This window comes from Trichechus manatus, unplaced genomic scaffold (assembly GCF_000243295.1).
Source record: "Trichechus manatus latirostris isolate Lorelei unplaced genomic scaffold, TriManLat1.0 scaffold00003, whole genome shotgun sequence".
Classification (NCBI taxonomy): domain Eukaryota; kingdom Metazoa; phylum Chordata; class Mammalia; order Sirenia; family Trichechidae; genus Trichechus; species Trichechus manatus.
Window position 1 is genome coordinate 13,867,411 of NW_004443939.1, and position 25,978 is coordinate 13,893,388.

General features: G+C 37.1%; 1 protein-coding gene across 1 annotated transcript in view; it reads right to left on the reverse strand.

Annotated features, from left to right (window-relative positions):
• Positions 1 to 25,978, reverse strand: part of CUNH1orf141 (chromosome unknown C1orf141 homolog) — a 38,761-nt gene that overhangs the window by 12,191 nt on the left and 592 nt on the right. The window contains exons 2-4 of the mRNA XM_012555233.2: positions 22,872 to 23,029; positions 12,014 to 12,126; positions 2,673 to 2,749 (exon numbers count right to left, since the gene is read on the reverse strand). Coding sequence (XP_012410687.1) covers positions 2,673 to 2,749; positions 12,014 to 12,126; positions 22,872 to 23,029 — 348 coding nt within the window. The remainder of the gene's footprint in view (positions 1 to 2,672; positions 2,750 to 12,013; positions 12,127 to 22,871; positions 23,030 to 25,978) is intronic.

The window sequence follows — 25,978 nt, forward strand, 5'->3', positions numbered from 1 at the left end:
CATACTTTTTACTTTTATTTCCTTTTTCTAAAACTTAGCAGCCTTTATAGTCATATAAAGTTTATTTCTACAAATGCAGGGAAAGTTTAAAGTTCAAATACTGAACAATAAAAGCCTTCTCAGGTTAAACAGAAACTTTAGTCTCTTTAACATAGAATATAGCTGAATAATTCTGAATAAAGGGGAGGAACTGGAAAAATAATCCAGTTATTCCTAGGTGAGAGTCTCAGTTTATTTCCATATATATTTATTTAAAGACAAATATCAAGACATCCAAAATACACACGTATATATAAGTATTGACTGCATAATTTGTGATTCCCCATTAACACACCAAACAAATATTTGGTTAAACCCATTGCCATCAAGTCAATTCTGACTCATTGCAACCCTACAGGACAGAGTAGGACTGCTCCATAAGATTTCCAGAGAGTGGCTGGTAGATTTGAACTACTGACCTTTTGGTTAGCAGCTGAGCTCTTAACCACTGTGCCAACCAGGGCTCCAAATATTTGTTTAGCACCTATTATTTTCTTGCACTGGGCACAGAATACATTTAATTCTAGATAATATGAGATAAAGAATATGACAAAAATCTAGGCCATAAAAAGCTCACATTCTAATTGGATAAATATGAATGATTAGCATACATGAAATAATAAATATAGTACAGTAATATCACTAAGAACCAAACCAATCAATACAATATAAACAAAGGAGTTTAGAAGTGAGGGATATCAATGAAGTATGAAAAGATAAGTAAGGTTTCATATAGGAGGAAGAACTTAATGCTAGGATTTGGAGATGAAAGCATATTAGCAGAGGTCAACAACATAAGCCTAGAGTGTTCACAGGTTAGGAAAATTAAGTATTTAGAACAGCGATGTACGTCCAGTGTGTACATGGAGAATGATCCATGTGCACTGGAGAAGAATGTGCATTGTGCTATTATTGGATAGCATATTCTATATTATGTCTGTTAGGTCTAGTTGGTTTATAGTGTTATTCAAATCCTTTATTTCTTTATTGATCTTCTTTCTCAGTGTTCTGCCTATTATTGAAAGTAGTGTATTGAAGTCTCCAAGTATTGTTGAATTGTCTATTTCTCCCTTCAATTCTGTCAGTGTTTTTTCATATATTTTGGGGCTCTGATGTTAGGTACATACATATTTATAATTGTTATATCCTCTTGATAAGTTGGCCCTTTTATCATTATATAATGCCCTTCTTTGTCTTTTATAACAGATTTTGACTAAAGGTCTATTTTGTCTGATGTTAGTATAGCCACCCCATCTCTCTTTTGGTTACTATTTGAATGGAATATTTTTTCCCATCCTTTCACTTTCGACCTATTTGTATGTTTGGGTCTAAGATATATCTCATAGATATCAAATAGATGGGTCATGTTGTTTTATCCATTCTGCCACTCTCTGCCTTTTGATTGGAGAGTTTAATCCATTTACATTTAAGGTAATTACCGATAAGGAAGGATTTACTTCTGCCGTTACGCTATTTGCTTCTCATGTGTCTTATACCGTTTTTGTCCCTCATTTTCTCCAATAATGCCACATTTCTGTTTAGTTGATCTTTTGTAGTGAGCCATTTTGATTCCCTCCTTCTTCCCTTTTGTGTATATTTTTAAGATATTTTCTTTTTGGTTACCATAAAGATTACATTTAGCTTCTTAAATTTATAACAACCTAGTTTAAACCGATACAAATTTAACTTTGGAAACATACAAAAACTCTATACCTCTACTGCTCCTCCTCCCCTTTATGTAGTTATCATAGTTACGTCTTTACACATTATGTGTCCAATAGCACTTCTAAACTCATCCATGTTTATAGATTGTATTGATTGGTTTGGTTCTTACTCACTGTACTACTTTATTATTATTTCATATGTGCTAATCATATTTATCCTGCGAGCTCTTTATGGCCTAAATTTTTATCATATCCTTTATTTTATCTCCTATCATCTATATAAAAATGTTTTATATATTTGTCTTTTGGACTCATGTAGGATATAACTACTAAAGTTACAAACCAAAAACACCATAAAACTGTCAGAGCAGGAGGATGGAGAAGTGAGATGTGGGAGTCCACGTGGAGGCCTGGAGCACAGCCAGGTGATGGTGGGCCCCTGCTCCTCTGAAGGCAGCCGGATAGCCCCAACCACCACTACCACCACTACCACCACCTCCAATCCCTTCAGGCTCCATGGTGGTAGAGAATGTATGGTGGGGAAGGGAGGCCCCTTGCACCACGTGCATCCTTGAGATTTGCCTGGGGTGCCCCACAGGTGGTGGTGGGGGGGGAAGGGCAAGAGGAAAAAGGGGAAGAAGGAGAGAAAGGGGGGAGGGGAGGAACACTGGCACCAAAGACTCTTGTGTAAGGTGGATTTTCACATAAGGACTGGGTTTTTGGAACCTAACCATGTTGGTGAGGAGTGTGTGTACTGAAATATGGCCAACAAAGAATGTATTATTTTCTCTATTCTCCCCATGCATAAAAGTTTTATATAAATGATATCAAAGAAGAAATCACTTAAAATTTTTATGCCTTTGCATCCTAAAATATATTTGATTTAAGGATTTGTAGAAGTATAAATAACGTTATTAGGGCTAACCTTAATTTCTATTAAGTAATTATAAGCATACAAATTTAACCTACCTCAGATGTATCCTTAAGAAAAAGAAAAGGCCTAATAGATCTTGATTTTAGATTTTCTTTTACAGGTTGTAGTCTCTCTAAAGAAACAAATTAAAAAATAAAAGATATTTTAATACTATTAAGCTACTTCTAATTAAACTCAATGAACCATTTTCTCTACAAGTAGTACAAGTTTTATAAATGTAGTTTGATGTTAATATTATTTGTTTACACAGGCATTAATTTTACTTTTTAAAAGCTAAATCTACTCTAGAATAATTTGCTTTAAAAGTGGATTTCTATTAACAGAATATAACTTTCAATTGTTTATTATTATACAATAAAGCTGAAACTCCTTGGGAAAAAATGGATTTCTAAATAAAATAAAATAATACTTGATATTCAAAGAAATCTTTTGGTTAATTTCTTTGAAAAAAGAAAGAATCCTTTCCAGCTGCATTCTGTCATCCCCAGTTGTGAGTTTTATAAATCTGGATAATCACCCATTGGATTTTCTTACAGGAGATACAGTGTAGGTGTTAAACACATAGTCTTTGGATTTAGATAGCCTCAGACAGAATCTTACTTTCATTATCTGTGAGTTATGTAACCTTAGGAAAGTTACTTAGAGCCTTAGTTTCCTCATCTGTTATGTGGAAATAATAGTATTTATCATACAGGGTTGCTGTGAGGTTTAAATGAGATAACAGATGTAACAAACGTAACAGTGCATCTAGTATTCATTCAGTTAACATTATTTGTTGATCATGTACTATATGCTAATACTGGTGCTCGACTCTGGAATTGTTATTCTTGCCGAATGATGCTTCCATTTTAGTGGGTAAGACAGAAAATAAAAATGTAAAGAAACAAAGGAGTGAATAATTATAAATTGAGATAGATGCTGTGCAGAAATAAACAGATTTTGGGGAAGGAGAATAATAGAGGGAGGTGACTACATTAACTGAAACATGTAAATGAGGAATAAGCAGTGGGAATACAGGGCATGAATATGTTCTACGCAGAAAGGAAATCAGACAGTTGTATTGAAAGAAAGTTAGTGAAGATATAGTGTAAGTGGAAGGCAGAGAGGCAGGGGATGAGATTAAATATGTAAACAAGGTCAGATCACACTTGATGTTGTTAAGGAGTGTAGGTTTCATACTAAGTGCAGTGGGAAGTCATTTAAAGAAGCTTTAATCAGGAGATAATCAACCTACTTTAAAAAAATCACTATAATTTTAGAAAAGAAAATGAATGTGAAATTTCTGTTGCCGTTATAGAAGACCAGGTAATTAGTACCAGCCCTCCTGCTGAAGGCAACTAAAAAGCTCGGGTGAAATAATTTTATAGACCTTTAATAGCATCAAAGGGCTGAAAAATGGTAAGAGACTTCTGGTCCTAAATCTAAGAAAAGATAAGAACTCAGACTGTAAACCCAGCGTGCAAAGCTACCTGTTCCCTAATGATATGTGTGATGTGAAAATAAGCTCAATGTTATGGATTGAACTGTGTCCTCCAGAAATATGTGTTGTAAATCCTAACCCCGATACTTGTGGATAGGTGCCCTGATGGCAAAATGACGAAGCACTTGGCTGCTAACCAAAAGGCTGGCTGTTTGAATTTACCCAGTGGCTCCACAGGAGAAAGAGTTGGCAATCTGCTCCTGTAAAGATTACAGCCTAGAGAACTCTCACGGGGGCAGTTCTACTCTGTCACATGGGGTTGCTGTGAGTAGAAAATGGACTTGACCTTATGATACCTAACAACAACAACATACTTGTGGATGTAATTCCATTTAGAAATAGAGTTTTCCAAAAAAATATTGAGGGTTTAGCAACAGCACATGATTAGGTGTTGGCCTTAGAGCAAGTCTGAGCAGGTAGCAAATGGAGGAAAATGTATCTCAAGTTCCAAATTACCTGGCAAAAAGTAGACAAAAAACCTTCTAATTAAGAGAGAAGAACAGAATGCAGAACAGACAACTGGATTCATCACACCAAATTGTCAGTGGGAAGCATCTACAATCAAGTACTGGCTCCCGACCTCAAGCTCTGTAATTAGCCTGTGGCCTGACAAATCCAGAATTCTTCTGCTAATGTACTTCATTTTAAAATAAAAGTAGAAATCTGAGTTTAGCAAGAAGCATTAAGGACAGGTAAGATTTAGTTTCTTCAGACCTTAAGCTCAAATTCTGGTGGCCAACTCAGAAAGAATGAAGGGCTGGTGAATGATTTGAAGCAGTTGGAATCAATAACTTTCAAGCTCCACATTCTGGAGGTAAGAGGAGTGTTATGGATTGAACTGTGTCCCCACAAAAAAAGTTGAAGTCCTAACCCCGAGTACCTGTTAAGTAAACTTATTTGCAAATAGAGTCGTTGAAGATGTTATCAGTTAACATAAGGTCATACTGGAGTAGGATGGGCCCTAATCCAATATGAATGGCATACTTATAAAAGAGAAGAGTCACAGAGAGACATAAAAAGGGAAAATGGCCACATGAAGATGGCGGCAGAGATGGAACAAGCCAAGAAACATCTGGGGTTACTAGAAGCTGGGAAAGACAAGAAAGGATCTTCCCCTAGGGCCTTCAGAGAGAGCATGGCCCTGAGGACCCTGAATTTGGGCTTCTAATCTCCAGAACTGTGAGACAATAAATGTCTGCTGTTTTAAATTAAAAAAAAAAAAGAAGTAAGAGTTTTCTTTGTTACATTAATGAGGCCATATCAGTGTAGGGTATGTTTTAAGTCAATCACTTCTGAGATACAAAAAGAGCAGGCTAGGCACAGAAGCGAGGAAGCATTGATGTCACCTCTAGATGACCAAGGAGGTGAAGAAGAGAAACTGAAACAGACAAGGATTTTTTTTCCCCAGAGCAGATAGAGAGAGCCTTCCTCTAGAGCCAGTGCACCAAATTTGGACTTCTAGCCTCCAAAAATGTGAGAAAATAAATTTCTGTTCATTAAAGCCACCTACTTGTGGTATTTCTGTTATGGAAGCATTAAGAAACTAAGTCACTCAGGTTTTAAGCAGCCTCATGGATTGAGAGAAACACAAAAATAAAAAGGTGTAATGTTCAATATGCCCCCCTCCCCACACACACTTACACACTCACTCACTTTAATTTGAGATACCAAAGAGTTACAATCTTAGGGTGAAAGGAAACCAGAAGTAAATCAGCTTGCATGTAGATCCCACATGATCCAGGGAAATAAAAGCCTTGAATTTGGGCTAAGGTATGCTTTGAGAAGCACTGCCCCCAGAGGCCTAGCAGAAACAAGTAAAAAATGGCTGGAGTAAAGTACCATCACCCTAGTCTTCAAATTGCTCCTACAAATAATTGTTCAAATAGGGTCCAGTACACATTCACTTACTTGAAGCGCTTACTGATGAAGATCAAAGACCACAGCCTTCAGTATGGATTACGCCTCAACATAAAGAAAACAAAAATCCTCACAACTGGACCAATAAGCAACATCATGATAAACAGAAAAAAAGACTGAAGTTGTCAAGGATTTCATTTTACTTGGATCCACAATCAGCACTCAAGGAAGCAGCACTCAAGAAATCAAACGATGTACTGCGTTGGGCAAATCTGCTGCAAAAGACCTCTTTGAAGTGTTTAAAAGCAAAGATGTCACCTTGAGGACTAAGGTGTGCCTAATCCAAGCCATGGTGTTTTCAATTGCTTCATATGCGTGCAAAAGCTGGACAATGAATAAGGAAGACCAAAGAAGAATTGACGCCTTTGAATTGTGGTGTTGGCAAAGAATATTGAATATACCATGGACTGCCAGAAGAACCAACAAATCTGTCTTGGAAGAAGTACAACCAGAATGCTCCGTAGAAGCAAGGATGGCGAGACTATGTCTCACATACTTTGGACATGTTATCAGGAGGGACCAGTCCATGGAGAAGGATATCATGCCTGGTAGAGTAGAGAGTCAACGAAAAAGAGGAAGACCTTCAACGAGATGGATTGACACAGTGGCTGCAAAAATGGGCTCAAGCATAACAACGATTGAGAGGATGGCGCAGGATCAGGTAGTGTTTTGTTCTTGTTGTACATAGGGTCGCTATGAGTAGGAACTGACTCGACGACACCTAACAACAGCAACAACACACATTCAAAGATCATAAGGCACATGAGGAAATATGACATTATAAAAGAAAACAATCAGAAATAACAGCCAATACAGACCCACAAAGATTTTTGATATTACAATTGCCAGGCACAGAATAAAAGATATGTTTGCCTGCTATGTTTAATGAAGTAAGAGACAAGCTTGAAAATATCAGAAGAGAATTAAAAAAAAATAAAAGTGACAAAGTAGATTGAAAAAGATGCATTCTTAATTCTTTCTTCTGACCTATAGTCTAGTTTTCTATTTCTTTCTTTCACCTTAAACAGCAGATTTGATAACAGTTTACCAGCTACTGTTGAGTCAACACCAACTCATGATGACCCCATGTGTGTCAGAGAAGACTTGTGCTTCATAGGGTTTTCAATGGCTGATTTTTTAGAAGTAGATCACCAGGTCTTTCTTCTGAGGCATCTTCTGTGGCCTTGAAGCTCCAACCTTTTGGCTAGATCTCAGAGTGTTAACTATTTGTACCACTGACAGACTCCCAGATTTGACACAGTATAAGAAAAAAATAATAGAAATTTAGAATATAAACCAGAAGAAAGACTTTTGAATGCATCAGATAAAGACAAAAAGAGAAAAAATGCAGAGGAGAGAGCAAAAGAAACAGAGGACCTAGTAAAGTTTTATCAGTATTCCAAATGGGTAGGATAAAGATAAAAGATAGAGGCATTTTTAAAGAGCTATGACTGAGAATTTTCCAGAACATATGAAAGTTACCAATTCACAGATTTAAGAATGTAATGAATCCTAGGCAGGATAAAATAAAAATAAATTCACCCTTAAACATATAAAAATGCAAAAATAAAAAAAAGAAAATCTTAAAAGCAGACAGAAAAGATTGCTTTAAAAAAGTGACAATTAAACCAACTTATCAATGGCAACAATGGAAGCCAGAAGATAGTAGAAGAATATTTTCAATGTGCTAGGAAAAAAAACACACACACACAAAAAAAACCTACCATCCTAGAATTCTATATTTGATAAAATATTCTTCCAGAATGAAGGTGAAATAAAGAATTTTTGGACAAACAGTCCCAAAAGCTGACCACAATAAGATATGCACTAAAGGAAATTCTAAAGAAGGTACTTAAGGCAGAAGAAAAACGATGTCAGATGTAAAGACAGAGAAGTAAAAACTTAAATGAACATAGGTTGTATAAAGAAAGTAATGTTTGTTTAAATGATATGGTATTAAAATACTAATATGTAGTATAATATAATGATATAGTATAAAATACGTAGGAAAAGCACAACACTAATAACATAAAAGGAGTGAAAAATAATTGAAGAGTTCTAAGATCCTTTATTGTCCAGGACGAGGGTGATATTAAATTTTGATAGGATGCATATTATAATTTATAGGCTATTAATGTAAATAATAGAAACAGAGTATATAATTTCCAAACTAATAAAGGAAAAAAGTGAAATAAGAAAATGAATCCTAAAGAAGGCAAGAGAACAGAGAAAAAGAAGCATCAAATGTGCATTACCAATATAGACAACAAAATAAGATGGAAGATTTCAATCCAAAGGTATCAGTAATTACATTAAAGTATAAATGGCATAAATGCTCCATTTCAAAGACAAATATTATCAGATTGGATTCTTAAAATCTAACCATATACCTGTGTTTTATTGACTATGCAAAGACATGTGACTGCGTGGATCATAACAAATTATGGATAACATTGTGGAGAATGGGAATTCCAGAGCACTTAATTGTACTCACGAGGAACCTGGACACAGATAAAGAGGCACTCGTTCGAACAGAAAAAGGGTATACTGCGTGGTTTAAAGTCAGGAAAGCTGTGTGTCAGGGTTGTATCCTTTCACCATACCTATTCAACCCGTATACTTAGCAAATATCCAAGAAGCTGGATTCTATGAAGAAGAATGGGGCATCAAGATTGGAGGAAGATGCATTAACAACCTATGTTATGCAGATGACACAGCCTTGCTTGCTGAGAGTGAACAGGACTTGAAGCACTTACTGATGAAGATCAAAGACCATAGCCTTCAGTATGGATTACGCCTCAACATAAAGAAAATAAAAATCCTCACAACTGGACCAATGAGCAACATCATGATAAATGGAGAAAATATTGAAGTTGTCAAGGATTTCATTTTACTTGGATCCACAATCAACACCCAAGGAAGCAGCAGTCAAGAAATCAAAAGACGCATTGCATTGGGCAAGTCTGCTGCAAAAGACCTCTTTAAAGTGTTGAAAAGCAAAGATGTGATCTTGAAGACTAAGTTGTGCCTGACTCAAGCCATGGTATTTTCAATTGCCTCATATGCATGCCAAAGCTGGGCAATGAATAAGGAAGACCGAAGAAGAATTGACTCCTTTGAATTGTGTTGGCAAAGAATAGTGAATATACCATGGACTGCCAAAAGAACGAACAAATCTGTCTTGGAAGAAGTACAACCAGAATGTTCCTTAGAAGCAAGGATGGCGAGACTACGTCTCACATACTTTGGACGTGTTATCAGGAGGGATCAGTCCCTGGAGAAGGACATCATGCTTGGTAGAGTAGAGGGTTGGTGAAAAAGAGGAAGACCTTCAACAAGATGGACTGACACAGTGGCTGCAAAAATGGGTTCAAGCACAACAACGATTGTGAGGATGGCGCAGGACCGGAGAGTGTTTTGTTCCATTGTACATAGGGTCACTATGAGTAGGAACTGACTCGAGGGCACCTGACAACAACAGCAACCATATGATGCTTACATTAGATAAATCTAGATTATAATGTTGCAGGGAGTTGGTAGTAAAATGATGGAAATAGATATATTACGCAAAAGTTAGCCAGAAGAAAGTTGGTTCTTTGAAAAGATCAACAAAATTGACAAACCTTTAGTTAGGTTTGCCTAGAAAAAAAGAGAGAAAACTCAATTTACTAAAATCAGAAAGTACAAATCAGTACAAATAAGAAATCTGACCCTACTGACATAAAAAGGATTATAAAGGAATGCTATGAGCATCGTACACTTTTATGGATTGAATTGTGACCCCCAAAATGTGTATCAACTTGTCTAGGCCATGATTCCCAGTACTGTGTGGTTGTCCACCATCTTACGATTTGATGTGATTATCCTATATGTTGATATCTGATGTGATTATCCTATCCTAAACTCTATGATGTTAATGAGGCAGGATTAGAGGCAGTTATGTTAATGAGGCAGGACTCAACCTACAGGATTAGGTTATATCTTGAGTTAATCTCTTTCAAAATATAGAAGAGAGAATTGAGCAGAGAGGAGAGGGACCTCATACCACCAAGAAAGAACCACAGGGAACAGAGCACTTCCTTTGGACCTGGGGTCCCTGCACTGAGAAGCTCCTAGACCAGGGGAAGATTTATGAGAAGGACCCTCCCCCAGAACCGACACAGAAAGAAAGCCTTCCTCTGGAGCTGACACCCTGAATGTGGACTTCTGGTCTCCTAGACTGTGAGAGAATAAACTTCTGTTTGTTAAAGCCATCCACTTGTGGTATTTCTGTTATGGCAGCACAAGATAACTAAGACATACACCAACAGACTAGATAATTTAGATGAAACGGACAATTCCTAGAAAGACACAAACTACTGAAACTGACTCAAGAAGAATTAGACAATCTCAATAGACCCACAACAAGTAGAGAAATTCATTAATCAAAAACTATCCACAAGAAAAGCCTAGGTCCATGTGGCTTCTCTGGTGAATTCTACCAACCATCTAAAGAATTAATACTAATTCTTCACAAACTCTTCCAAAAAATAAAAGGGTAGGGAACACTTTCCAGCACATTTTATGAGGCCAGTATTTCCCTGATAAACAAATCCAGATGAAGACGTCATAAGAAAAGAAAACTACATACATCTCTTATGAATATGGACACAAAAACCCTCACCAAAGTACCAACAAACCAAATTCAGCAACTTATAAGATGAATTATACACCATGATCCATGGGATTTAGCTCAGGAATGCAAGGTTGATTCAACATACAAAAATCAATTAATGTAATACATCATAGCAATAGCATAAAAAAACAAAAATCACACCATCATCTCAATAAACACAGAAAAAGCATTTGACAAAATTCAACACCCTTTCAGGATAAAAACACTCAATAAACTAGGAATAGAAGGGAACTTCCTCAACCCAATAAAGGTCATCTACAAAAAAAATCACAGCTAACATCATACTTAATGGTGAAAGATTGTATGCTTTCTGCCTAAGATCAGGAACAAGAAAAATGTCCACTCTCATCACTTCCAGTCAACATTATACTGAAGGTTCTAGCCAGGACAATTAGGCAAAACAAAGAAATAAAAGGCGGAAAAACAGGAGACACGGGCCCCAAAAGCCTAAAGAGGAGACTTTTTAAGAAAAGAGTAATCAACTAACTATACTATTATTGAGAGGTGAAAGAAAATGAAAAAAATCCTTTGGATTTAGCAGCATGGATAACATCGGTCATCTTGATCTGTGTAGTTCCAGTAGAATGGTAGGGGCAGAAACCAGATTTCAGCAGGTTGAAGTTGCAATGAAAGTAGAGATAGCATGTGTAAACAAATCTTCTGAGACTTTTGGCTATGAAGATGAACAGAGAAATGAGGCAATGTGGGGCAACATGGAGTCAAGGAGCCTCAGTCAAAGAGGCTGGTGAGGATGACATAATTGAATGCTGTATGTGATGATGTCAGAGAAAGAGAAAAAACAAAGACAACAAAAAACAGTCCAATTCTCTGACAATCTGTAATGCTAATTCCTAGCTCACAGATGCCTAAATTTCTACTCCTGTAAGGTAAGTAAATTTTTATTAAGAATTATGCAAGCTGTCTCTTCTGGATTTTGTTTTTTTAACAATAACAAGAAAACTCTTGGGATTGAACTGAAAGAGAACTCAAAGATTTTCTTCCTAGAAAAAACAAAATAACTCTATAAAAATAAAAAATATATTCTTATTTTGTGAATTCTATAAACTGTCCATTCTGATATTTAACAGCTCTTCCACTTAGGATATTCTTCTTTATAGATCATTGTGAAATGGTTTGCACCGTATTCCTATACTCATATACTTTCATGCAAATGCCTTTAACAGGGACATCAAATTCTCAAGAACTTTAAAGACACACATTAATAAATAATAAAAAAAAATTAAACCCCAATTAATAAATCAATCTCAAAGTTGAAGTAAATATTATGTTACACAAAGAATTACCTATTGATTTATTGTCTTGTTTTTTTGCTTTTGTTGGAAGAAAGTATGGTCTTAAATTTGACTTTTCAAAATGACTCCTTTTATGGTCAGGCTCACTTTTGAAGGAAACACACCTGGAAGAAATAAAAATTAATCTCAGTTAAAATAACCTTATAATTTACAAAATTAATCCCAAAAATAAGTTTGGAGAAATGTGGTGAAGTCTCAGTTATATACATTGGGACGCTGTTATATTAATATTATCATAGCACAAAGTGTAAAAGATTGGGACTGACTGAGAAAGAGCTGAAAATATTAGTAATAATTATTTAAAGTATGTGGGGACAGGAGACCACCTATTTTTGTGACAGAATTGAAGGTACTCCAGGAAACCATCATTCATAAGCTCATTAACATTCAGAAAAATATGCTGGAAATTAGTTAAATGAAATATCAGGGATATTGTCATATCTGAGGTCGAGTGGTGGGCCAGTGAGTTAGGGACAGTTCAGACAGCAGAATAGTATGCCAGATTGGGTCAAAGTATTTATTTATTACAAACAAAAAGTTTTCTACATAAAATTCTTTAATTGGCTATTGATGGTATATAAGAAAGTTAATAGTATTATATAATGAATGATATTTCATATCTCTGAAAGGACATCATGTTTGGTAAAGTACAGGTTCAGCGAAAACGAGCGACACCCACAATGAAATAGATTGATACAATAGCTGCAACAACAGGCTGAAACATAACCAACAATCATGAAGATGGTGCAGGACTGGGCAATACTTTGTTCGGTTATGCAGAAGCTCTCCATGAGTTAGAGTCATCTCAGCGGCAACTAACAACGACAACGTACCTCTAAATGCTGGAGCAACACTTGACTCAGTCCTGAGACCTCAGACACTCACCCTAAGTTGATACCATTCAGTCCCACACCTTTAAATATTACCTAAAGGCTAATGTCACCTAGATTTACGGTTCAGGTCTGAACTGCTTCTCTGAGCCCCAGATTTATATATCCAACTGCCTACATGACCTATGGTAAAGTAGAGGGTCAGCGAAAGAAAGGAAGATCCTCAATGAAATGGATTGACACAGTGGTTGCAATGATGGGCTCAAGCATAGCAATGATTGTCAGGACGGCAGAGGACTGAGCACTGTTTTGTTCCATTGTACGTGTGGTTGATAAGAGTCGGAACTGACTCAACGGCACCTAACAACAACATGACTTATACATTTAGATGTATGATAAAAACCAAAAACCAAACCTGTTGCCGTCGAGTCCGACTCATAGCAACCCTATAGGAGGTGAGAGTAGAACTGCCCCATAGGATTTCCAAGAAGTGCCTGATGGATTGAAATCGCCAACCTTTTGGTTAACAGCCATAGCACTTAACCACTATGCCACCAGGGTTTCCAGATGTACAATAGGCCTCTCAGACGTAACATATTCAAAACCAAATTCTTGATTCCATCCCTTTCCCAATCAGTTTCCTCACCCAGGCTTCCTAATACCCATTCAGTCATAGGCTTAGGCCAAAAACTTTGTGGTCCTCGTGGATTCCTCTTTCGCTCATTCCCCACTCCAATCCCTCAGCAAATCTCACTGGGTCTTTCTTTGAAATCCCAAATTGAACCACTTTTTTCCTCCTTACTTCCACCCTAATCCAAGACCCCTTCATCTCTCATCTGATCTACTCTACTTCTTCTATCTGTTCTCCCTGCTATCACTCTTGTCCTGCACAGGCTAGCCTCCATGTAGCCATGGTGACACAAGTAAAAGGTAAATGTGATTGTCATTTCCTCCAACTGCTTCCTGTCAGACTTATTCTAAATTCTCACTGCCAAAGAGAAACTTTTCTCCCAAGTCCTATGTTTCTGAGTAGAGGAACTTCCACTGAATGCCCCCGTGGGCCTCGTTCTGTTCCTTCTCTCCGCCCTCACACGTCTCCACATGAGAGCAGAGTGAATTTTCTGGCTGGTGAGTTTAGGGAAAGGAACTTAAGCACCCACTTAAGGACCTGGGCAGTAGACCAGCAGCAAAGAGGCTGTCATTCTAGGGTCTTCTAATAGAGAAAGTGAGAAACAAGGAGGCCTCTAGCAATGACTCTCAAACCTCTTGCTGTAGATTAGAATCATCTGGGGTGCTCTGAAAAAATATCTAGGCCCAGGCTCTTCTCCACCAGTTAAATCACCATCTCTAAGGTGAGGCCCAGGATATTTTTTTCAAACCTCTCAAGTGATTCTAATGAACAGCCACAATAGAGAAGCCCTGCTGCAGAGTCTCACATTTCTCCAGGTATGAGAAGTAAGTGGGAGTCATCCTCCAGCGGCTGAGAAGAGGAAACATTCAGCCCAGCAGTGAAGTCCCCCAGAAGCTTGTTGAAGGAGAGAAGACTGTGACTCTTCCAGAATTACAGTGGGGACTTAAAGGAGCCTGTCTACGTGGAACTGAGGAATTGTATGGGTTGTGGCAAGAGAGGCAGAAATCTCTGTTTCTACTTGGATAAATGTCTTGGTCTTCTCAGCCTTTCCTGCTCCTACCCCACCACACTTACCCATTATAAGTTACACTTTACCTCAGATTTTAGAAATGCTTGCCTTATATGAACATGGCTTAAGTATATCTCATTATTATAATATTTCTAATAATTAGAATATGTGACTATATATTGAAAGTATAAAGCTTATATTCCTTTTGTGGGTTTTTTTTTTTTTTGGTTGTTGTTTGTTTTGGGTGCCTATATGTGCTGAGAGAGCTTAGATGGTACAAGCAGTTTGCGATCGACTGCTAACTGAAAGGTGGGTGGTTCAAACCCACCTAGCAGCTCTGCAGAAGAAAAGGCCTGGTGATCTGCTTCCGTAAAGATTAAAGCCTGCAAAACGCAATGGAGCAGTTCTACTCTGTAACAAGTGGGCTTGCCATGAGTCGGACGCCTACTCGACAACAGCTAAACAACAACTATATGCTGGGGGCATTTTAAACTCTTCACATGTATTAACCCATTTAATTCTCCCAACACCACTATGGACAAATATTATTATCCACATTGTAAAGCTGAGGCAACTGAGGCACAGAGAGGTTATGTAATTTGTCCAAGGTCACAGAGCTAGTAGGAATCAAAGCTAGGCAACCGCTCTATAAGTCCCACTCCCTTAATTGCCATACTATACAATGTCACAGACACTATATGATATATATTGAACTGGAATGAGGAAGAAGGAATTGAGCCAGTCCTACTATATGCTGAGACTGTAACCATATTCTCCATTCATATTTAATTATATTTTATGTAGGTAAGTTTATCCTTCTCTTACAAAAAGTATTTCCAAAAGGAATACTCTTTTAACAAGTCTTAGTGTAGACTTTAAAAAAAAGAGAAAATATTTCTTCTAACTAGAAACCCTTTTTAATCTAAAAGAAAATATTTTCTAATTTGTCTATTTGCCCCTAATTTGTTTCCTATTTTTTACCACTTCGTAAATCCCTGAAAACAAACTGTCATTTTCACCCAATAATCCAGTAGTGAATGCTTAGGTAATGGAGAAATCATTTTTTCTCTTAAAAAAAAGAAATTGCTATGTTCCAGGTAATTTTTTAAAAGGACTTTTGTTAAAATAAGTATGGCTCTTTTTATAAAGGCCTAATAATGAAAAGTTGCAGGAAAAAGTATGATGTTTATTGAAAAGTCTCAGACTGTACACAAAGGAAAGCCAGAAGACAGAGATGTTGAACAATTGTAAAACTCTCTGCTGATCAGGAAAGTAATCCTAGGAAAATCCTGTCAACAAATTTTGAGCCTTCGTGGCTGACATTTTTATCAGTTCCTGTCTATCCAAGGAAAATGCGGAAATCCTGAACTAATAGTGACATGAAAAAGATGTCTCTGAGAGTGACTGAGAAAGAAGCCCTAAGAGTTTTAACCCTAAACCAGTGGCTCTCAATCCTAACTTTATATAAGAATCATTTGGGGTGTCTTTAAAATACTGATGCTTGGGGCCCACTCCAAACTAATTAAATTAGAACCCAGTTACTTTGAATCTCCCCAGGTGATGCTAATGGTAGCTGGGTTGAAAGATACTACTCAAATTGAAAGCAAAGCTCAACTACAAATAAACCTGGGTCCCAAAACCACAAACCCATTGCCATCGAGTTGCTTCTGACTCACCGAGACCCTATAAGACAGAGTAGAACTGCCCCATAGGGTTTCCAAGGCCATAATCTTTACGGAAGCAGACTGCCACATCTTTCTTCAGCAGAGCAGCTGGTTAGCAGCTGAGCAGGTAACCACTGTGCCACCAGGGCTCCTAAACCCGTGTAGATTCCACCGATTAGATGATTATGGCACCAGGTTGAGAGTTGTTATGGTATTCATCAGGCCAAGAAAACATTGGAACAGATGCATAATGAGGGTGGAACGTAAGCTAGAGCAGTGGTTCTCAAACGGTGGTCTCTGGACCAGCAGCATCAGAGCACCTGGAAACTTGTTAGACATGCAAATTCTCAGGCCCCAGCCCAGACCTATTGGATCAGAAATTCTGGGAATGGTAACTGTTTGATGAGAAACTATTTGTTCTGTAAACCTTCATCTAAAGTACAACAAAAAAAAAAAAAGAAAAGAAAAGAAATTCTGGTAATGGAACCCAGTAATCTGTTTAATAAATCATCCCGGTGATTCTGATGCATCTTCAGGCTTAGAGAGCTACTGGGCTAGAGCCATATGAATCATCTGGTTGTTACAAGCTGCCATCAAGTCCCTGGCTGATGGCGACCCCATGCACAGCAGAATGAAACACCGCCAAATCCTGAGCCATTCCCATGATTGGTTGTGAATTGGACTGTTGTCAACCATATTGAATTCTCACAAGTAGATCGTCAGGCCTTTCTTCCTAGTCCGTCTTAGTTCGAAAGCTTGCTGAAACTTGTTCAGGATCACAGCAACACATGAGCGTCCAGGCAGATAGGTGGTAGCTGCACATGCAGTGCATTGGCCAGGAATCGAACCTGGGTCTCCTGCATGGAAGGCAAGAATTCTACTGGTGAGCCACCAATGAATCACCTGGAGAATCTCGTTAAATGCAGCATCAGACTCAGAGGTCTGGGACGGCAATAGAGATTCTGCATTTCCAACAAGCTCCCAGATAATGCCAATGCTGCTGAATGGAAGACTACACTTTGAATAGCAAGAGGTTAGAGGTCAAAAATGAGAAAGGCATGCAGTTACCAGAAAGTCTATACTCCAGTGGTAGCTGTTACGAGACTAGGTTTAGGCTAACCTGAAAACTGTGTGAATGAGATCAGGTGTCTTGGTTTAGTGTAGGAGTGAGTTTTGCGAGCACTGGTGTAGATTGGTATTCTGGGTTAAGTTATAAGTAACATAATTTATAAGACCAGGAGCTGCATCTCAAGATTTGGAGGAATTTAATGTATACACTGTAACCAACAGATCATTTTTGATATAAGGACAGAAACTTTCTGCCCTACGCTCTGTTTTTAAAGCAATCTTTCTGGTGTGGATAGAAAAGGTCCAACTGCAAGATGGGTTGCTTCATGGAAGAGGCAGGTTATGGCCAGGCTTACGGAGGAGCCCTCCTAATTTTTAACTATCTTCTTTACTACTTCACGATATTTCTAAAATACAAATCTGAGTGTGCACTGCTCTTTAATGGCTCATCTCTGCTTTAGGAGATGGCTCAAAGTTCTTTAATTGACTTACTAGGCCCTTTGTTACCTGGCCTTTACTTACCGCTTTAGCGTCATTCTTACCAGTCTCCAATCTCTACCTCATACCCTGTTCGAGTCTAGCAACACTGAACTACTTTGGTTCCTCAAATGAACCTCCTCTAAGAGGCTTTCACTGATCCCACGTTAGGAATCACTCTCTGGAACAACTGGTGTTTGCCTATTCACTTATCTGAATAATCCATTGAATTTTAATGGCAGAGGTATTAACCACTGTTGCACAGTGGTTAAAGCGATCAACTGCTAACTGAAAGGTCGGTGGTTTGAAACCACCAGCAGCTCCATGGGAGAAAGATGTGGCAGTCTGCTTCCGTAGAGATTTACAGTCTTGGGAACCCTATGGGGTTGCTAGGAGTCGGAATCGACTTGACGGCAGTGGGTTTGGTTTTTCTGGGTTTGTTGTATCTCCAGAATATAGCAGGCACTCAATAAATATTTGTAGAATAAAATCGATAAATGAAAATTATAGCGGTATACAATAGCAGAGCTATTGTTAACAAGTTTAAACTGAAACTATCTGCAAGGATATTTGATTCAAACTTAATTAAGGGCCCAGAAACGATGAAAAGTTGTTTCAGAATGAAATTTATTCAAGTATGAGTGAAATCTACTATTATGTTAAACAGTAATTTAGGTTCTACTTCTAGAAACAGAAGACTAGGTGGTTTGGACTATCCTGAGAACAACTAGAAAAGCTGGACAAAATATTAAAAACATTTGTTTGAAGATATCTGGGAGCCCCCAAAGGAATGGAAGGGCCAAGAACTCGAGAAAAGGAAAACATCAAGAAATTAAATCTGGTATTTGGGGCTGCGTTTTTGTCAATTCCAAAATCAGCTGCAGAGAGGCCAAAAAGCTGTCTTGTGCTTTTGACAGACTGATGTGGCTGTAGAAGCAAAATTGATATTCAGCTCCCACTGAAGAAGAAAGGTCTTAGTAAACATTTCAGACTTTGGTTTGGAACCCCAGGTGGTTATACCACAGAAGTTAAAGTTGAACCTAAATAGATAAGCCCTCAAAAGAACTAAAGTCCAATTTTGAATCACCTCGAACCTGGTCTAGGATTGTTGCTGCCCCTAGCCTAGTCACTTGCCAAAAGCCAGCACAAATCCTCTCTGGAGAGGAAATCATCTAGAGCTTCAAATTATATCTCTATTTTTTTCAAATGTAGTGTTCTGTTCTTAATAAGCATTATCAGGCATGTGAGGAGATAAGATTATATACCCCTAAACCAAGGACAACGATAGACAAGAGAAAAAGACCTACAGGGGATCCATAGACTAGCTATGTTTAATATGTTCAGGGAATTGAATAGTAATTTACAGTACATGTTTTATTTCTTCATTTTTGCATAAATTAATTGGGATGCTATCTTTTTAAATACATTGTTATTGTGTGCCAACTCCTAGCGACTTTGTATGACAGAGTGAAACTGCCACAAAGGGTTTTCTAGGCTATAATCTTTACAGAAGCAGATCACCAAGTGTTTTCTCCCATGAAGCTGCTGATGGGTTTGAACTGCCAACATTTCGGTTAGCAGCTGAGTGCTTAACCACTCTGCCACCAGGGTAGTGACGTCACTAGAGAGGTACAAGGGGATGTGGCTGCACCAGCTGACACTGTCAGAGGGGATGACACCAAAATGACTGTCTATAAAGTTCTTGTGCAGTGTTTCAGCAGAAATTTATTACGTTTTATAAAAATATCCCTGTAGGAGGGGAGGGGTGGGGATGGAAAAACACTAAATAAGACAATAGCTAAGGGGTAACTTTGGTGAAGGGTAAGACAGTACACAATTCTGGGGAAGCCAGCACAACTTGTACAAGGCAAGGTCATAAAAGCTCCATAGACACATCAAAACTCCCTGAGGGACTGAATTGCTGTGCTGAGGGCTGCGGGGACCATGGTCTTGGGGAACATCTAGCTCAATTGGCATAAAATAATTTATAAAGAAAATGTTCTACATTCTACTTCGGTGAGTAGCGTCTGGGGTCTTAAAAGCCTGTGAGCAGCCATCTAAGATACTACACTGGTCCCATCCTTTCGGGAGCAAGGGAGAATGAAGAAAACTAAAGATACAAGGGAAGGATTAGTCCAAAGGACTAATGGACCACAACTACCATAGCCTCCACCAGACTGAGGGGAGTACAACTAGATGGTCCCCGGCTACCACCACTGACTGCTCTGACAGTGATCACAATAGACAGTCCCGGACAGAGCTGATGAAAACTGTAGAACAAAACTCTAACTCATAAAAAAAAGGCCAGACTTACTGGCCTGACAGAGACTGGAGAAATCCAGAGAGTATGATCCCTGGACACCCTTTTAGCTCGGTAATGAAGTCACCCTTGAGGTTCACCCTTCATCCAAAGAAAACAAAACGAGACTAAAGGGGCACATCAGCCCAGGGGCAAGGACTAGAAGGTAGGAGGGAACAGGAAAGCTGGTAATAGGAAACCCAAGGTCGAGAAGAGAGAGAGTTGACATGTCATGGGGTTGTTAACCAATGTCATAAAACAATATGTGCACTAATTGTTTAATAAGAAGCTAGTTTGTTCTGTAAACTTTTATCCAAAGTATAATAAAAATAAATTAAAAAAAGAAAAAAAATCCCTGAAGTTATAACAACAAAAACATTTTTCATAAACCTAGCTTACATGTATCAATATACCTACAAGGCTAAAACTCTATGTTAATTTACTTTTTAAACCTTCTAATGCTCTCCAGTCAGAGCTGTCATTATTACCCAATCACAATGATGCTTCGAATCACGTTGTTTCATCTGCACGTGCTACAAGCACGCGCTGTTTTTGTAGCTGCTGAATGTTTTTATAGTTGCTGATTTTGTCAAATTTTCTGGTGTTTTAGCTACATTATTGTGGTAATTAGTATTTGTGAACCTATATCAATAACTTTTTTGAAAATGAAATAGTAATTAAAGGAAAAGGAGTGATACACAGGAATTAATGATTTCTGAGTAACATTAGTACAAAAAAAATTACATATCCTCCTCACTTGTTGATTATCTCGTTATCTGACATTTCGCATTTATGACAGCAGTAAAAAATCTAGTACTTGACTATTTTGAGCATTAATGATGTATGTCTGGCAGTAACAAATGCCAAGGTGCGAGGCAAGAGTAACGCTGGCTGTGATGGTTAAGGTTATGCGTCAGCTTGGCTGGACCATGATTCTCAGTGGTTTGGCAGTTATGTAATGATATACTTTGGAAGTTATGTAATGATGTAATTTGACAGTTATGTAATGATGTATTCATCCTCCATTTTGTGATCTGATGTGGTCATCCTCCATTTTTGCATAATGCCAATTTTTCATATAATGACCTGGTCTTTGGAACCTAACATGTCAATAAGTGAGGAGTGGGTGCACTAAGGATTCTGTATGGTCTGGTATGGGAGGGAGTCCATGGGGAGGTTGACACCATGAGTTACGGCGCATGGCAACATCAACATTAGTGACACCACTGCACCAGGGCTCTTTCTTTCTAAATGTAGCAGAGAATTAATACGTATTTTGTTATTATACATAGTTCTGTTTTATAGAAAAATTAAACAATATATGTTAAAATTATGAGTGTTACCAGGAATCCTGTTAGTTGAAATCACCAGTATCTAAGGAAGTTTGTTTCACTCTTAAGAATCATATAAAGCAGAATAAAAGGCTGCTTGAAGACAGGTAGATGGTAGACAGGAGTCATCCTAGATGCAAACATCGTAGGCTAGAAGTGCCTGATGCTTGGACTTATCTACATGTTCCAGACCTTTTTCCTAATTTCTTCAACCAAATTTTATTTCCTTTGGCTTAGGTTATACCCTGATTCTTGTTTAAATTCTTAAACTTTCCCTATTTTTTTTTTTTTTTTTTTGCTGGTGTTGGCCTTCTGAGTGCTGGTCAATTCAAATTTACGTGTTCTTTGGAGATGCGTGCTTGTTTGGTTTTACAATTTAGACTCTGACTTTGCCTCTGGCCTAAAACTTTACAGTCAACCAGACTTACATTGTGTGTAAGGAACATTACTCAGCTGCTGATGGGTCATACTTGGACTAAACAGATTCAATGATGCCTTTATGAACTACTTAGGAAGTAGTCTTAAGGGGTAATAACAGCACCGTCCTGAAAAATACTACCATAAAACATATTATACATTGCCTTTAAATGCATCTAATGGGTCACTAGACCTATATTATACTGTTCCATAAGGATATATACATGAATATTTTCCCCTTCCCCATGTTTCCAACTTCCATTTAATGCAATTTTTTCTGAGTATTATTTTAAACTTCCACTTTAATATGGATAGTTCTCTAAACGATTTTGAAGTAAAGTTATTGCTGTATCTATGTAAATAAAAGTAGTAATATATGAAGTTTGTGATAAAACTAAATTATGCAAGCCATTAATACTTATCTGTGCTAGAGACAAACCACTTTTTCTTAACATCTGAACCCACAATGGAAACAAATTCTGATATCCCGATAAATCATAAATAAGAAAAGCCTGAGTAAGCTGTGTTTTGTGCCACAATCTGAATGCTTACAAGCAAAATGATAGTATTAGCTACAGAATAAATGAGATAAGAATAGCTACTACCTCCAAAGTCCAATTGATCTGAAATTATATTGATTCTACATCTTAGGGCTTCTTTTGGTTGAGTTCTTCTCTGTATTTCTGATGCCGGGAAAATTATATAGCATACACATACACAACACCAGTGAAAGACCGAGCATGACGTATTCAGGCTATCCCTTATAAGTACACAGAGAAACTGCATTACTTAATTTTCCAGGCAGACATTTTTCTTAAATTTTATTAGTTAAAGTTTGAAATAAAGCCTGACATTAATCTGAGGCAATATAGTAGAACTCAAGAAAAGCCTTTTTAAAAAATTCAGAATTGTAATTACCATCCGTATTAGTGAAGTACTATGATAAATATGTTATAAACTACGTGTACTCAGAATTCTAATCTAGTATATTTTAACTCATAACCAGTATAAAATGTGCCTTTATTTGACAAAGCTTACATTTAACATAGAGTGCATCTAACACAAATATACAATAATGCTTTAAAACTCCAAATTGAAAGTTTGAGGTAGTTATGATGGTTACCTTCTTTGTTTTTTAATGTCATGTGATTTGTCTTCTGTGATCCTCGATACTGTCTTAAGTGTAGATTTAGTAGTAGGCTGTTCAAATTCAAATTGAAAATCAAACGTCAGGGGACTAATCAAAGACTTTTTCCTTCTTCCAGTCTGAAGCCTATTGATCTGCAGCAAAGCAGAAGCATAACATGGTGAAAAAAAAATTAGTACTTAATATCTAGGTAAAATCCTGAGTGGAAAGGACAAAAATTAATCTCTATTTACACACAACACACGGAATTTATGTGGATTGCTATAATGGAAAAGTATTACAGACTTGAAATTGGAGGGCCTGAGTATCAACCTTTTTAGGCCATTATTGTGTGACTGCAGCCCCCTTTTCTTCTATCTATAATTCTCTCCTAACCCTAAAATTCAGAAGGAAGGGAGGACCCAAATGGTTTGGGTCTTGGTCTTGCTCAGTTTAAGAGACAGAAACCAGAGTTCAAGGAGGATAAAGCAGCTAGAACTTGTAGGGCAGTGTACTTGAGAGGAAGTAGCTGCACAGAGAGAACTCTAGAGGTTGGAAGAGAGGTCCCCTTGAGTGCTTGACTGAGTAATGACCTGCATATGCTTGAAGTGAAACTCTAAGAGGCTGGGGAAGAAACCATGGAAAGCAGTAGGCTGAACAATTCCTGGGAATCACACAGGGCTGGGGATAGAGTTCCCTTTTACTCCAACTGAGGGCTTCAAACCGGTTCATTCCAACAAGATCCCCAGGTGATTCAGGTCTTGTTAAAATGTAGATTCTGATTCAGTATATCTGGGGGTGGAAATGCAAATTCTCATAACTCACAGGGCATTGGGTAGAGTACTCAGAAGGGAATCACCTTAAGTAGTCAGGCTAAACTAGCCCTAGAGGCTTCTTTGGACCCATCCTAATAAAGCTTAATAAAAAGCCTCAGAAGAATCCAATTGCTTCAAGGTGACTTAAATGCAGTCCAGTACAAAATCCAGTACTCCTTAAGGAATACAACAAGATCTCACACCCAACAATGTAAAATCCCATCAGTCAACCAAAAATTACAAGCCATGCAAAAAATAAGGAAAATACAACTCATAATGTGGGGAAAAAAAAAAAAGAAACAGACACAGAAATGGCCTAGATGATAGAATTAGATGATACAAGGACATTAAGACAGCTGTTACAAATATTATAAATATGCCCAGGCATAAAGGACAATGTAAATGTAATGAAGAGAGAAATGGAAGACTTGGGAAAAAAAAAGAATTTTTAGAGATGAAAAATACGCTTCAATATGTTTCTCAGTGTAAAAAGTAAGTAGCATTAGCAATAACACTCTTAGCCATTTATCCCAGAGAAACAAAAAATGAAAAGTTATGTTCACACAAAAACCTATACATGAATGTTTACTGCAGTTTCATTTTTAATAGCAAAATACTGAAAACAACACAAATGTCTTTCAGTGGATGAATGATTGAAACCCTGTACATCCATATAATGGAACACCACTCAGCAATAAAAGGAATAAATTATCGATCCATGCAAAAACCTGGATGCACCTCAAGGGCATTATGCTTAGTGGGAAAAGTCACACTCAAAAGTTTACATTTTGAATGATTCCATTTATATAATATTCTTAAAATTATCACACTGTTGAGATGGAAAACAGTTCAGTGGTTGCCAGGGATAGAGACAGGGGAATGGGATGGAAGCATGGGGAGAATACAAAGAGATAACATGAGTGAGTTCTTTTGTGGTGACAGAACAGTGCTGTATCTTGATTGCAGCAGTGGTTATATGAATCTATACATGGGATAAATTCAGGTTAAAGAAAAATGATGAAAACTGATAAGGTCTATAGTCTGGTTTATATTAATGTACCAGTGTTTTTATATTGTACTACAGCTATATAAGTTGTCACCATTGGGAGAAGCTAGGTGAAGGCTATAGTGGACTCTGTACAAGTTTTGTAAGTTCCTGTGAATCTTCAATTATTTCAAAACAGAAAATTTAAGAAAGACAAAGAGGTAACTAGCAAAGTGATTTACAATTTATGTGTTATCTCCTTTTTTGTCATTAAGAAATGAAAATCAAGAAAATCTACCTTCATATATGTAAATCTTTATGAGTACCAAAGATGTGAATGGATAACCTCCAGCTGCTAACATTTGTTTGCCTCAGGGGAAAGGGTTGGAAGGAAGAGGCCAAAGACTATTAATTTTTCTTTATGCAACTCTCTATATTTCTTGACTTGTTTCCAAATGTGTGTTTTAATTTTATAATTTAAAAATAAGAAAAGGTTTGAAAGATGATTGTGTAAACTTTTAAAAAAATTTCCAGAGAATGTTCTATCAGTAACACATAAACTCTGAATTGTGACACAAAATGAAAAAATGCATGAAAAATGCTTTGCACTAAGGAAACATTCAGTAAAAAGTAAGCTTTATATTAATAATCGTAATTTAAGAATATATACAAAAGGGAATTTCATGATAAATTAAATATGTTTGTCTCTTTATGTTTTCTAAAGTACATTACATTTTAAACAAAAAAATTTAAAAAATGAGCTTTGGGGTATCTCAGTTTAATATGGTTTCTTTTATAAGTTACCCCTGGTTTGCTATTTCAAAATTTTCAATATTTCTAGCTATAATAGAATGAATTTATTCCATTTACCAATATTCCTCTGGTTTATTTTCTGAATGAAAGAAAAGAAAATCAAATTATTATTCAAGCATCAACATTTTGATTTTCAGGTTCACAAAAAGTTCATTCACATAACAGTTCCTCTGTGTGACATTTTCCTTCATTTCCCAGACTCCGTTGTTCCTTACATACACCTCACTTATTCACGTGGTTATATTATTTTGCAAGTCTTTGTATAACCAAAATTAAATTGCTCATATATGCCAAAAACATGGTCTTTGAGGGTATGTTCTTTATTAATATTGTTCTATTAACTTCTATGAGGTATTGCCTTTTAAAGTTTTCTTTAATTAATTTCTATGAGTTTTAATTATTCCTAATTTGGTTTAACTCTACCAATTTTTTTTTCGTTTTAATAAACCAACTGAAGAACTTTTTATATGTTTAACATAGTAGTAAGAACT